Below are 16,087 nucleotides of genomic sequence, written 5' to 3'. Positions count from 1 at the left end.
CATTCGGATTTTATTCACTAGTGAATAAAAAAGACAAAAAATCTGTCACGAAACACTATCACAAATAATGTTATCAGTGTTATTACTGATTCTTATATTTTCGTGAAACTTTTGTTTACCAACTATAAAAAACGATTTAGTTCAATATTGATTTTTAAAAAATATTCCACTTGCCATATAAGGTAAAGCAGAATGATAATAATACAGGGTTAGTCACAGGAGAGTTACTTCGAAAATGAATTAGTTTGCAACCAAAAATACCTTTAGCGTATGTAACTGGATATAATATTTTATTTAAATTAATTCTAATTAATAATCAATGTCAGCTGGATGAAAATGAGTGAAGTCGTCAAAATGACAAGTAATTGACTACTGTTTTAAGGACTCTAATTTCATGTTAGAGCATGTCCACTTTTTCGTTATTTGTGTAATAATACATTGTATTAACGAAAATTGGCTGTTACTTTTTAAATGTCAAAATGAAAAGATATGCAAAGAATTCAATTTTATAATTTTTAAAAATGTTGAGGCTAGACGCCTATGTGAATTGTATAATGGGTTGCTGCCTAAATTATTTCAGAAGTAACTCTCCTGTGACTGACTCTGTATATAATTTTTTGTTAATGCAATTAACGTGACTGCAAAATATGGACAAAAGAAGTCGCACAGAGCGTCACTCCATTTACGGTTTGGCTTTAATCGTGCGATGAAAATCTAAAATTGATAATAACATTTTATAATTAAATACACAGTTGAGTGAATTTGCTATCGATTCGTGTAGTTAATTATCTCTATAATAGGTTGTAATGACTTTATTATGTGGGCCATGTTGTGTAAAGTGCCGTGAAACAATAAACCAATAATTGGGTATGATGACGCTTCTTTCTAGTTTGGAGATTAAACCAACACTTGGAGATAAATATGGGGAAAAACAGATGGGTCGTTTGTATAGGATGTTGTTAGTATGTTATTATACACCATGATATAAATTACTAGGAAACATTGTGTCGTAACTGATTATTAGGAAAATTGTTTAGAAAATAAATAACCCGAACGGACTTTATATGTTACATACGTTGCTAATCGCTGCTATTATCGCCACAGTTTCTTCATCTACACCCACAATTATCGAATTTGGGATGCTATTGCAGATTAGGCTGATAATAAAATTACAACATTTCATCACATAGGTAATTCAAAAGAATAATTTTTTTTGAATAACATTCAATAAATTTGAGGCTAAAGGATTTATTAACTTTAATTCCGTAACATGGAGTGTTTATTGCATTTACTGTTTTTTGGGAACACCTCCTCCATTTGCCCCCAATCCCCCATTAGCACCAAATCCTCCACTCACTCCACCACCAAAGCCTCCTGCACCTCCTGGGGCTCCAGGGAATCCTTGAGTCGGCATCCCAGCTGGGGGTTGAGGGAACCCGCCTTGTTGACTTCCAGGACCACCTTGTGCACTAACCTATTTATATTTATTAAGTTTTAAACTATGAGTATTTAATAAGAAAAATTACCAAGGATGTGGCCACTAAGGCAAAAATGCAGATAAGTAAAGTTGACTTCATGTTGATTGACTGACTATTCGAGCTTCTGCTGTGCATTTATATGAGAAAAAGAGACATTAGTCAAGGATAATTTGAGCAATTTTTTACAAAAAATACTTTAATCTGTCATATGCGTGAAATTTGGTGTAATTAAAGCGCGATTAGTTCCGAGTGTATGTAAATAAAATGTTTGAAATATTATCAAATAAACACTTCCTTTTTATTGTGTGGTGTTATTTTGTTACTTGGAAATTGTCCTTGCATTACGTAAATGTAATTACAAAAATTGAAGATTCACATTCAACGTATTCAAATAATATTTATAGTAATTTGCTAAAAAAATATTATAATTAAGTTAAAAATGACTAACATGTAAAAACACAGCTATATAATTTTCCTTTTTTTTTTTCACTTCTTTTCACTCAAGAATACACTAGTTTTGTTGGTGTCTGAATGCGAATTTGAAACCCAATCTCATTTTTACTAAAAAGATTTCGAGATAATTGCAATTTTGAAATCCATTTGTTTGTATGGATCGTATCAGTCCTATCTATTTTTTTCTTATACCGGGTGTTATACAGGCTGACCGGAAAGTCGTGCACCTCTCTAACACTGTATATATTATCGGGCGATGCCCTAGACAACAAGAAAAATATTTAAAAAAATCTATCTATAAAAATTTCGAAGTTATGAGAGTTTAAATTTTTAACTTTGACTCTATTTAATTCTGTTGGAAAAAAAATAAATTTTTTTGCTACAGGCTATTAGAAGAGAAAACAAGGAAGCTGTATCCTAAATTGCAACTCTGCTTAGTGTTATTTGTGGCTTTTATTGACAAAATTTTTGTACCTTTACGAAATAATTATAAGAAAACATACACAAAATCATCAGTATCATTAAATAGCCATAAAAAATGTCAAATGTCAAAAAATAAATGGCAACATTTTTTAACAGATAGAATTTTTTAAACATTTTTTCAGTACTTTAATTACTCCCTTTCAAGGAGGTGCGCGACTTTCCGGACACCTGTAAAAAAATCTGTAAAAATTTTTTGACATTTGACATTTTTTGATGGCTATTAATAAATACTGATGATTTTTTATATGTTTTTTTTTAAATATTTAGTAAAGGTACAAAAATTTTATCAATAAAAGCCACAAATAACATTAAACAGAATTACAATTTAGGATACAGCTTTTTTGTTTCCTCTTCTAATAGCCTGTAGCAAAAAAACTTGGAAAATTATTTTTCCAACAGAAATAAATAGAATCAAAGTGTAAAATTTAATTTCTTACCCTATGAAAATGTAACACCGATAGAAACAAAAAGGTTTCAAATTTGGATTTTTCTTAGACCAATAGAGACCCCTTACTTTTGAATTCTCTTCTAAACTAAAAAGTATCTATAGAAACACTCCAAAAAGAGTTAAGAAAAGCTATCTTCATATTCATTGTCATTGCTCAAAACGAATCGAAAAACTTTAAAACTTTTGCATTCGCAAAAATAACCAGTACAATATATGTACACTCTCTAAAGGGAAGACTTTGGTGTAGGACAGTCGTGTAATTAGTCCAAGTCATTTTTGTACTCCTTCTAAGAAAAAGAGCCGTTTGTATGAAGCGGTTGGTAATGAAAATGCATTGAAATGTATCGTTGGAACTAATTCGATAATCATGGCACAAAATAAATCACACAAATATGTCCGGGAATATTTATTACACTAAATTATATCTTCATTCAAGAATAAATAAGTGTCAGAACAAATTAAATCGCCAACGAAATAGTGAGCAGTGAAAAACCTGTTCATCCTGGATGTTAAACATAAATTACACCGTCCATATTTTTAAAATAACATACGAAAAAATGAAAAAATCTCCACTATACAGCTATTAATATCCAGGTTAATATCGAACGTCGGCGGTTTACCCTCGTCACATTGTTAGCGCCCTGATAATTAATATCCCCGACTTTGATTCTTGGAATCTGTCAGTCCCCGCCTATATTCAATCGAGTCCATTATTAGCCGTTTATTAATTTCCCCGATTGAGAAAACGGCCGGTCCGGCTCTGGCGTGCCCCCCGTGGGCCCTACGGGGGGCATCACCTGCCCCCCGGATTATTTAATATATTCACATTCCGACGTTAATCATCCCAACACCTCTTTGTCGACGTACCGCTGCAATATCTGATGATGTCTCTATTAAACTATTTGTTGTCGTGTCTATGATAGTCAATTAATAGTGGTGATGTGTTGTTATGGGCTTCATTGTGGGATGGCCATTGTCGGGCCTTATTACTTGATTAAATTATTATTTTACAGAATGGGTTTATAATGAATATTATTGTGCCAATTCATTCCACGCTTTGAATTTTTCAATATAAATAGCTTCAATGTGTGATCGACGTGACAAAACGTCAAGGGTAAGAAGTGACAGCAAGGTTTTATTTCCGAGGGGTGATAAGTTGAAATAGGAAATGAACATCAATGCAAATGTGGAACAAAAATTTCCCTTTTATGCTTTACCCACAACAATTATTGTATTTTTTTCATTGTTCTGTTAATGTACTCGTATGTGCAAAGAAATTGGATATGTTGTACCTACATCTTTGACTTAACTGTAATAATACTAATAATGGTAAGTTTTAAAAGCTTAACGATAGAGGACACTAGACAACAGTGAAATGCTGACAGCAAGAGAATTGTTGTTATAGAAAATTAAAAGTTTTTGCAAATTTAAAAACATATCTAAACAAACTCTTGATCAACTAGGTAAATAATTTTTCCAAAAACTAACGTTCTTCGAAAAACAATAAAACATAAAGACATCAGTATATTCTCTGTCGCCGCTTTAATAACTCAGTATATGTATGGGTTGTTATTGAACAATTCTTGCAAATTAATGTTTTAATTTTCGAGCAAAACATTGTTAATATTTTTTTAAATGTGAATTGTACTATAGGTACGTAACATCTACAGTGTGTCCCCGGAAAGTCGAAACGAGTCTTGTAAAAGAAAAAAATTCTCGATTTAAATGTTCATTTTTTAGAGTTCAACCCTGCTTGGCTAAAAATTAATCTCTAATATAATTTTAGTTTTTAAAAACAACTATGCCATGGAAATTAAAAAAACTATTTTTCTGTGAAGTAAAGTGCCTTTTATATAGAAAATATGGGGTCTTTTTCAAAATTCGACGTCGAAGTTGGCTTTGCAAAATTGATTGTGAACGAACCCACCAACATTAAGATTACGAAGATGGTTAACTTTGTGCGTACTACTTAAATTGTAATTGTAAGATTATGTTGGTTTGTTTATGTGTTCATGGTGTGTTCATAACGAGCTTGTCACGACCAACTGCGTCGTCGAATTTTAAAAAAGACCCGTTACAGTAAAAAAAGTTATGAAAAAATGTTGTTTAGGATCAACATTTAGATCCCTATATACCAGATTTCAAAATCATCGACTTATTATACTTTTTTATTTTTTTAATTTTATTCGTAATAAAAAAACTTAAAAATAAATTCTCTGATTTGTAAAATAATAAACATAAACAATGAAAGAACAAAATTAGCCGATAATTTAGAAATTTTGGTATACGGGCCTAGATGTTGATTCTAAACAACTTTTTATCAAATTTTCCACACAAGAGACACTTTGCTCTACAATAAAATAGATTTTTTGACAATTGAAGACATACGTGCTTTTTCAAAACTAAAATTATGTTAGAAATTAGTTCTTAACCAAGCAGGGCTAAACCCCAAAAAAATAAAAATTTAAATCGAGATTTTTTTTTATCTTTTACAAGAATCGTTTCACCTATTCGGGGACAGACTGTATATAAAACCTTTCTATTTTTGTTAAAACACCCTATGTAAGGCTTAGGAAAATAAAAGTAATGAGGAATTGAAGTCAATCAGTAATAACCAAAGTCTTGCGTGGTTACTTATTTAATCAACGCAATAATGTAGTCACGATTTCAATCTAAAATTAATTTTGTCATAATTGTGAGCAATTCTATATTAATAATCGAGACAAACTAATACAAATTAGAAATTATTTGTTTCAAAAACATTTCTTTAAGTTTATTAGTGTTTATTTTTTATAATAAATGTGAGTAAAATAGAGACCATTAGAAGATATGAACTTTGACACATCTAGCATCATCTGTCTAGTAAATTCTGAAATGTTGCCAACTTAATTTGAAAGTCACAGGCCACATTGTTTGCAAATTTAATTGTACGCATGATACATGTCCGCCAAGACCCGATTACGCCAACACACATCTTTTATTAGCCGATCTGAACGCGATAAAAGCCCAAACCAAGTGATAATCCTCAATAAAACAAAATCGGTTATTGTGAGCCAGTGGATAATCCCCAAATCAAACCTCAAATCTCCAAATAACAACGGTGGCTGTTGTCGTGGTGGCAATAACAAGAATTCTCATTAATTTCCCGTCCCTCCAGACCATAGGGACTCTGCCCTTGGCCCATCTGGTCGTGCGTCAGCTCCATCCCTCGTTCGCGATGATTTTAAATTACAACCGCATCAACCAAACACGACTTGTCATTGCGATTTGGTCGGCAGCCTTTGAACTCGTTTAATTATTCACTTTTTTTGACTATTTTGTAGCACACGCACTGGATTACAGTTAAATCTGACGACCGAATCAAATAATTTCAGATAAGGTTGTTGTTTATCGAAAAGCAGGGGTTGCTGTTAAGGGAATATTCCGGCCGGGGATGATCTAACATACGGGCTCTTCGGTGACTTATGACTCCGTTGGGATTTATAACATTTATTACATATAACTAGAAGCTGTAATGTTATTTTGATATTGGAAAAATGAGAACTGAAAATTATGTCTTAGTTTCACAAAGTGATATCACCTGGGTTCAACTTCTGTTTATTTCAGCAATAACTGTTTTTACCCCTTTTTATACAAGGTGATTCACGAGGAATAATGAGCCAGACCAAATTCTCGATGCAACCACCATTACTCTTCGCAAGTTATTTTGCGACAACTGTAATGTTGGTTGCATCGAAAATTTGGTGAGGCTTATTATTCTTCGTGAATCACCCTGTATTTTACTACTGCATTTTTCGTGACAAGATTTATAAATTTGAATATTCAAAATACTTTTGGAATAATATTAATAAAAAAATCATGTATGTATTACTCGAACATTAAAAAACAAGTTAGGCATAAAAATGATTTTGAAGTCCACGGCACTAATTCAATCCATAAATCTTGAAGATACCTACTATATAGACTATATAAAAAATATAAGTTTTTAAAAAAAGTCCATAACAGAAGAGAAAATGAAAAATACAATAGTATATGTATACAGAAGTTTTAGAGTCGGCCCAAAAATAAATATTTCTAATTGATTAAAAAATTTTTTTGCTAGTGCAAACGATAGATTCTACAGACCTCAGGTTAGTGCTTTGATATTGTTCAAAACTTTTAGCGTATGGCAGTGGGATATAAAAAGCAAATTTGAAAAAAAATTATAGACTTCAATTTAGTATTTTTATATTGTTCAAAATTTTTAGCGTAGGTATGTCAAATTTGGAAAAAAAAGTTTTTTATTTATTGGAATAATTTCTACATGAAAAAATTCCTTAATTTTTTCTAGTACCTAATAAAATTGTGAGAATAGAATATTGCAAAAGTTGATAGGTTTTGAGTAATTAACATTTTAATATTAATAATCTGAAAGTTTCAGTAATTTATGGTTGGGTTTATGGTAATTGGTGATCAGGTCAAAATTTCAAAAGAAAAATATCCGCAATGACATTTATGACGTACCCGAGCCTCCGTTCTATTGTCAATGCATTAGCAACACATCATCCCAAACTTGGTCATAAATTACCAAAATTACGAATTTTCAATATTAAAATGTTAATTACTCAAAATCTATCAACTTTTAGATTATCCAATTTTCACAGTTACCATTAGAAAAAATCACGGAATTTTATCATGTAGAAAAGATTCCAATAAATAAAAAACTTTTTTTTTCCAAATTTGACATACCTACGCTAAAAATTTTGAACAATATAAAAATACTAAATTGAAGTCTATAATAATCGTCTATCCTTTGACTAACAAAATTTTTTTTAAATTAATTAGAAATATTTATTTTTGGACACGTTCTGAAACTTGGGACAGGCTGTATAATACAATAAAACTTTAACCAACTTGCTAAATTATCCTTTTATTAATCCCTAACTTAACAATGAACCTTTAAGGAGAATTTAAGTCAAAGAGATAAAAGTTATAAATTTTTTGTAGAAATTTAATTTAATACTTAATTTTAATCACAATTATAAAGTAATAATCAAATTACCTTGCATGTGAAAAGTTGGAAAGTATGACATTTCAACTTCATTTAACAATTGATATAAAATATCAAGTTCACGTTAGAAAGTGGTCATCAGTTGATATCTAATGTGACAGTTCAGGTTGGCCACTTCACAACCCCGGAAACTGATAAGAAAGTGACCACTAAACTGTGGTTTGTCATGTTTTTCTAAGTTTTTTTAAATTTTTATTGGTTTTCTGTTTTTTATAGAAAATGATTCAAATCAAATTTCACCTTAGTAATGAAGCACCTCCTCCCACTTCGGTATGTAATCTACTATTACAACACCACGACTAAAATAATTAAAAAGGTGTTTCAGTCGGATTTAAAAATTCTAATTCTCCGTTATTATCTATAATATGTTTCCTAAATAATACCAAACCCGCATCAGACAATTAGAAAAAATGTTTATCTGAGTGAATAAGATTTATTTTGTATAAAATATGAAACATGAAATGCGGGTTTACAAGATTAATGACCACACTTAGTGCGATTAATTTGGTTTAATCCATAATTTTATCCTATTTATTGTGTCAACTTTTTAATAATATTGTAAAAAGATGAAATATATGAGAGAATACAAATTAAGATCTGATTACGATAATAGGTCTACAAATTATTTATTTCTTTGTAGCAATAAAGTAATTAAAACGTATACAAAAAAAATCAAATTGGAACTTTGCTTAATTATTTTAGTGTGAAGTAATTGTTTGATCACTCTTATGGCAAATTTCTATTTCTATTAATTATATTTTTTTGAATTATTTATATGCATGTGGGGCAAGAAAGGTGTAACAGCGATAAACAGAGATCAAAGCTCGTGTAATGCTTCACCGAGTGGCAACAAATATGGAATTTATGTCATCTGTTATTGTATTAAGTTTGCTGTAAAGTTCCAATTCTGCTGCTTGTAGCCGTAAGCCGGTTGATTTGTGAGCGTTTTAAAGGCCACCACAACACCCGTTTTATCACATATCAGGCAATTTTTCAGCGCGTTCCATCTAATAATAACAAACAGCATACATGAAACCCATTTTTATGTTAAAGTGCATCACACTTAACCCACCATAAAATAAAAGCACTTATAAATTACAATTCCCCGTTGGGAAAAATTGACAGTCGTGCGTGCACTGAAAATATGATAATTCATTTTCATTTTCGGTTAAAAATAGCACCGACATTTGTAACATCCGAAAAACAAAACCAGAAAACGTCATAAATAATATTAATTAAAGCTTACAAATGATGACAGTTTGTTATTATTAATGGCATGCTTGAATTCATACTAAAAGCATTTTTGTTAGAGTTGGCAGGCGACACGTTTTTAAATTTTTGATGCATGGATCAGAGGGAAAACCAAGCCGCCCCCGGGAAATTAATAATATTTTCTGGTTGTTTTTGCTGGGAAAATTGCGACACAATAAAGATAACTCGCGCTGGGTGGCATCCAATAATAGATCATCGAAATAGATATATAAATTTGCCGTAAACTATTGGTCTGCCATATAATATAAAATACTGTCAGTAGTTTGGATTCCCGAAGGATCGAACTGTGACCAACATAACTAACTAGCTTCCGGCCAGCCTGATACATGGTTGGATACGTCCAGTTTGCGCCATTTACGAGCTTTTTTAAGCTCGATCGCTTTTACACAGATAATAATTATGGCGGAGGCGCCAGGTCTGCCAATTCACATTTTACACCTCACTTCCAAACATGCATTTTAAACTCGACTTTTAGCAACAAATGTAATTATTTATTTAAAACTAACATCAATTTTATGCTAAAAAATTAATTTTAATAAAACAAAAAACCAGTAAACCAATTCTTGTTTGTGCGAAAAATTCCCGAAACAAAATTTAATAAAACCGCCATAAAGCTATACATCCATTTAAGGAAATTACTCCTAACTTAATAGTCGAGCGAAAGAGAAGTGGGAATTAAGAGAGACGCCGATACGCCTAAAAGTAGGGGAAGTGTATCGGTAGTTAGGCTAAACTGTAGAGCATTCACACCGTCAAGTGACAAAACGTGGCGTTGCTAAGATACAAGTAGGCGTGTTTAATGATGAACACTCCTCTTTGATATCCCCACTCTTCAACAGCATTGAAACTGAGGAGTTCTGAGGATTATTAAGTTATCACTTAGCTGGTAATGCACAATCTGTGTTGAACTCAAGTGCTGGGCTTTTCCGACAAAGCGACGCTAAACGACGACGATGATTACAGGCACTTGATGGCAACGACACCTTATGTGCGAAACGTGTTTTTAAATTAATATCACATGAGGACGAGGTTTTTTCAGGTCGTGTTAACACGATTATTTAATTAGGACGCCGTGATTTAGATGTGCGCAGAAATTTTTGATTTGGTTTGAAACTAAAATTCTTTTAGTCTTCTACAGAACAAATAAACTGTATTTTTTAAATTTAAATTGAACGTAGGTAAATAATAGAAACCGCACAAAAAAATTAATATACACGGTGAATCAAGTTGGACTACCACTGATGTGGTTATATTAAAACATTAATAAAAGCGCACATGTGCGCTTATTTTTTTCCTCAGATGTTTTTAAAATATGAATGTTTAGCAATCGGGAGAATGGGCAATAAATGCTACAATTCTCATTGTGCTTGCATTTAATAAGTTGAAATGTTTGATACCATAAATAAAAAAATAGTATCAAAGTTGCAACTTACGCGTCATAAGGAAAGCTAGTGCAAAGTGTTTGTTTGATATTTTGACTTAATGGTTTTAAAAACCACCTGAGTGACGGTATTAGATAAGATCTTTTTGAATCACCCGAAATATTACAAATTTTCATTTGTAAAACTGATGAATTTATCTACACATACAAGGTAGAGAATTCCAGCAACTTGGTAATTTTAAAATAAAGTTTATAGGTATATGATTGCCTTCGACAAAAAAAAGCCTTAAAATTCTCTTTTATATAAAGTTAGTGCGCCAGAACTCGCGCCCCAGAGAAAAATGCCATGTAAGGTAAGATACCAGGAACATGGAAAAAATGGTAAAAAATTTCTATGTATAAAAATTTCGATGTTATGAGAGTTCAAATTTTGCACTTTGACTCAAATTATTGCTGTTGTAAAAAAAATTCCAAGTTTAATGTTATTTGTGTCTCTTATTAGCAAAATTTTTGTACCTTTATTAAATAAGTATAAAAAAACATATATTAGATTATCAGTATCATTAAATAGACACAAAAAAATGTTAAAAAATATTTTTTTGTCAGAATTTTTTAAACATTTTTTCCATGTTCCTCGGACCTTATCTTACTTGATTTTTTACCTGGAGCGCGAGTTCTGTATATATTTTTTTAAATTTTAGTTTTTATTAAACAACTACAATTGCATGCGTGCTTTCGCACTTGCTTTCAACCTTGGAAGTACAGATCACCCAAATGTGATCGAAGTTACTCGGGGTTCCGGAGGAGGATTTATTATTATTTTTAGATTGTCGCAATATTTATTTAACTTGCTTAATCATTATTAAACAACAATTTTAGTAATAAATTAAAAAAAAATGTGTTTCTGTCAAAAAAATCTAAACACATATTTTAAAAACTAAGCAAAGTCATCGGAACTAAAATCAAAAAAACAAAAGGCGTTTTATTAAAAAAATATAAGTTTGTATTGTAACTTATTTTTCAGTCACCTTGTATACTTGAAAATAATTCTAGGTGGTGCAGAGAGTTAAAATCCAGCTATTAATTTTGTAGATACACGCATTTACTACGGTTTGACTTTTTATAAAAAAAATATTTTTTTTTACCTAATAAGTTAGTATTTATTTCTTTTTTTTTTGGATAAAGTTGAAGTGCTGTTTGGTCACTATGTTTATAAACAATAAATTACTATACCTCGGTCCCGAATTATGTTATACATTTGCCTATACATTTAGCTAAATGTAGGTAGGTAGATATGGTACGAGTATATCTATACCATAATTTGAGACAGAGGTAGGTAGGTATACAGGACGTTTCACACAACTTTACGAGGGTTGCGCCTAAGGTAAGCACCCAACTATACAAAAGTCACAAAACACTAGATACAAAAAATACACTTCTAACTATTTAATTTTTGAAAACCCATGACAGTAGTTGTCAAACTAATCGCTGTTTCATTAATAGTCATAAACTGCAGTTTTTCAGAAACAATTATCATTTGTTTTATCAAGAGACGGCAAGATTATGATTCTAGTTTATCTATCTTAATCACTAACTAACTAAAAATGTTGTAATTTTTTAAAGGGTGAACAAACTAGAGAAGATTATTCAATTTTTCAAAATTTGTAATCCAGTTCGTATCGGAATATGTATTATTGATTGCATCAACAGGCGTAGGCCTCGTAAAGTTACGTGAAACACCCTGTAGTATATGTTATTAGAACCAAATATTTTAAGAGCTACGTTATCTTTGAAATGTAGCTCATTATTACTCGTTGGACAGCCTGTGTATACTTATTAGTTCTTGATAATCCGTCAAAATCTATGATACTGCATTATCAGTATCATTTTATTGTTCACCTTAAAAATTTGTTGCCATATTTTTGCCAATGGTTAATAACTAGTTTGTGTGATTATCACTATATAATCTAATAATTTTGTCCATTAATTCATGTTCACGTCACTCTTGCCCACATTTTTATTTAAATGACAATAAAGTATATTTTTAAAAATAATATAAAATACCTATTAGAAAGTTCTCTTAAAAATATGTGAAACAAAACTTGAACCTTTGCTTGATTCAAAAAAATTGTCGGTACTGTCATTATTAGTCAAACTCAAAATAACTCTTTCACGTACTTTTTTCAAGAGCATTAGAAATGACACAAGCTGTTTAACAAATGGTGACGGTACAAATTTTTGTAAATCAAGCAAAAACTCGAATTTTGTTTTTCAGTGTCGACTTCTACCGCAAATTTATTTGGTCATAAGATAAAAGAAACACTTTTTTCCTCCATAATAATGTTTCTTTTGAAATTTTTTAGAGTTGTATTTGACGATTATTAGAGTTAGAATATCAAACAGCGAGAAATATTTGTTCTACAAACAAATAAAGGCAATCTAAATATTATTGCTTTTTAAAGTTACGTAAAAAAGCGTGTAATTACTAAACACGATTCACAATCGAACATTAATTAAGGATGAAATTAATGTCTAATAAATAATCAATCGTTCCCAAAGATCAAGTAAGACCAGAAGCTGTGTTGAATTATCAAAGTAATAACACAACTAGCGCAACTATATCTAGTCTCGATGGCACTTTAATTAAGCAACACGGAAGTATTAACGCGATCTGTATCATAAACACTGCAATAATCACTACGTACACCCAATAGTTAGAATGTGTTCAACGAGAGTAAGCTTTAAAAGCACACTAATTGCCACTAAGATTTTACCTCGACGAGATATAAAATTACAAATTAACACATTAACTTCCTGCAAATACCAACGAAAGATGGCGAAAACAAGCATTGAGCCAAAAGCCGTTCCTTCATCAGAATAAAATTACAATTAAGTCAGGAATTTAGTGAGAAAATACCCAATCCCCTTAATGACGTTTAGCTTTATTATAATTGCAAGGACGCTTGTTATAACTTGTGTAATAATTAAAACACGAAATGTATAAAAAAATAATAATCGCAAATCCTTTTTAGAAACATCATCTTTGAATTCAGCTCTCTCAACCACGACATATCACCAAAGAGGCGCTTATAGCAAGCGGTTTCCATGGCAATTCACGAGGATTTCATTTAAATTGTCACATAAAACCTGTCTTGTATCTCTGAAGCGGCACGTCGCGCGTCCTGAAACCTCTCCTGAAACGGTTTTGCAGTGCGTCGCGCCGCTTCTCGACAATCCCCCTCTCGATTTCGTGGTAATTCACTAGGATTTAATTTAAATTAGTTTTCGTGGCGGGGTCGCGGTAACATTAGAATTGTTACTGTGTTCAATATGTCGAGGATCTCTGGGGATTTAGATCTGTTTTACCGTTACTGAAAAGGAATGAAATTTGCAGCAAAGTGCTTTCGTGTATAAGCAAGTTTCGGACTAATTGAAGGGTGCACTTTTTTCATAGGCTCTCTGAATTGAAACATGAATAACGGGCCGACGTTGTAAAAATTACATTAGGGCGCGTGTCACGTCTTGGCGGTTATTTCTCGTTTAAGAGAAAACCAGCAGCTCCTGATAACGCTGATTTACTCCGCCGGCATATATAGATAATGTAATGAAAAAGTATGGCAGAGGCGTGACGTTTAAACTATTGCTTTGTTGAATTTCTCATTCTTCCTCTTCGGCTCCAACTTTTGAATAATAATAGCATTATTCATTTTAATCGGGTTTTACTGGCGTCTATCTCGGAAAGTACCATCAACTTCTTCAAACTTGCAATATCCTAAACGATTTAAACGCCCCGAGAACCGTAAATATTTAATCCCAGACAAATTATTTTGCACAAAAAACCAACGCCGGCAAATAATTAATCATAGCATGACCAGTTAAAATTGTGAAGTAATAAGTTTCCATTGTTCTATTTTCATAAAACCTAAAATGATTTCAATTTGAAAACTTTTTCAACTTTCATCAATTTTTAAATTACATCTACTCGAAACGTTCCCAACTTGTGTAATAAATAAAACACAATTGAATGTCAGACGAAAGACACGCGAAACTTTCAACGACTCACAATAATGTTATTATTTTTTTCTCCTAACATAACATCAAAATCCCCAAATCCATCCCGAAATTAATGTGAATTTTATTATTTTTGCTCTTTTTTATGGATTTTATTTCCATCTTGCATGTCGTAGAAAAATTACAATTTGGAATGAATCAGCAACGTTGAAAAATATTGTAGATAATGGGAACGATTAGTAGATTCGTTTATTCTGAATTTCAAATAATGGCCGGATTTGTTATTTACGAAATTGCTGGCGGGCAAAGATTAAATCAAAGCAAATATATGCTATATTGTCGTTTGCATTTTTAAGTGTTTGCATATAAAAATAAAACATAATAATATAAGCCGTTTTATTTCGTGTTTGCGAAACATTATAAATATTCTGGAGGTTAGCGCCATCTAACATTGGGTAGGTAAAGCTGGTGTTTTAAAATTGAAGTGCTGCGACATCTCATGTCTTCGTAACTGTACACCACACGGCAAGAAAGTTGAGCCATCTTTGGTCGAAATTTTGAGCTTCGATGACACAATTTTTTTTACAGATCGAGGGAAATAATTTTATTAGGCACCCAAAAATATGTACTTACTAAAAATTATTATGTTAAAGCACAAAAATTAGTGATTTTTTTATACTTTTTAGATTATGCAAGTACATATTTAAAACACGTAAAAAACTTTATTTAAACAATAATAAAAAATATAAATACAAAAAATAAAACTCAAATAGCATTGTTAATTTTCCGACAAATGGACCAGTAAAAATGTGTATATTTTCTGAAAATATTATTGTTATTGGAAAAAATCATATTTTAAAGTAATCAACTAACTGTAGTACAACAATAGACGTGTTCTGTGTTGCATATCTCTAGGTATTTATAATAATAATAATAATAACGCGATTTTATTGATTATATTTGAAATAAAATTTCATAGGTATAAAATTTTTCATTTTTCAAACATTTTTTATCATTTTCGTTAAAAAAAATCTTTTGTTTTCTTATTAAACTGAGATTATTTAATATTCAAAACTTGTATTTCATATATTTACTAACGACCAACGACAGTTCTAAAATATTTAGAAATTTAAATAACGGTGTGGTTTTGGAAAATGTTTCTAAGAACAATAGCTCTAAGTGAGGTCACCATTATCATTAAATGTCTGTTAAACGTGGGCGCCGACCCAAATTTATTGACATTTTACATAAATAAATCAAGAACAATACTTTTATTTCCTCAAGAACGGTAGGAGTAACCACATATTTTTCAATTTTTTTTTCCTCAAAATTGCACTTTCTGTTGAATTCTGCATCCCAGCAGGTTCAAAAACCGATAATAAACACTCACAATAATGGAGAGTGACTTGTAACAGGTGCTTCGGCTCCCATTCTTCTTATTTCAGGTAAATTCGTCTATCCCCATTCGACGAGAAAATGGAGACCATCAGCCACGTCCAACACTGCTAGTT

At 31.3% G+C, this 16,087-nt stretch overlaps 1 protein-coding gene across 1 annotated transcript; it reads right to left on the bottom strand.

The window, feature by feature from the left end:
• Positions 1–1,238: 1,238 nt before the first annotated feature.
• LOC123004482 (FAM10 family protein At4g22670-like) lies at positions 1,239–16,039 on the bottom strand. Its single transcript, XM_044397793.1, has 3 exons — positions 15,967–16,039; positions 1,527–1,602; positions 1,239–1,474 (listed from the first exon to the last, which is right to left on the bottom strand). Exons 1-3 carry the CDS (start codon positions 16,005–16,007, stop codon positions 1,289–1,291), a joined length of 303 nt encoding a protein of 100 aa, XP_044253728.1. The 5' UTR covers positions 16,008–16,039; the 3' UTR covers positions 1,239–1,288.
• Between the last annotated feature and the right edge of the window lie 48 nt (positions 16,040–16,087).

Source organism: Tribolium madens, unplaced genomic scaffold, assembly GCF_015345945.1.
Source record: "Tribolium madens isolate multiple individuals breed KSU strain unplaced genomic scaffold, Tmad_KSU_1.1 Scaffold_1;HRSCAF=32;Tcas5.2_LG8, whole genome shotgun sequence".
NCBI classification, from domain to species: domain Eukaryota; kingdom Metazoa; phylum Arthropoda; class Insecta; order Coleoptera; family Tenebrionidae; genus Tribolium; species Tribolium madens.
Note: the sequence above shows the minus strand (reverse complement) of the source record. Positions and strands in the feature narration are given on the sequence as shown.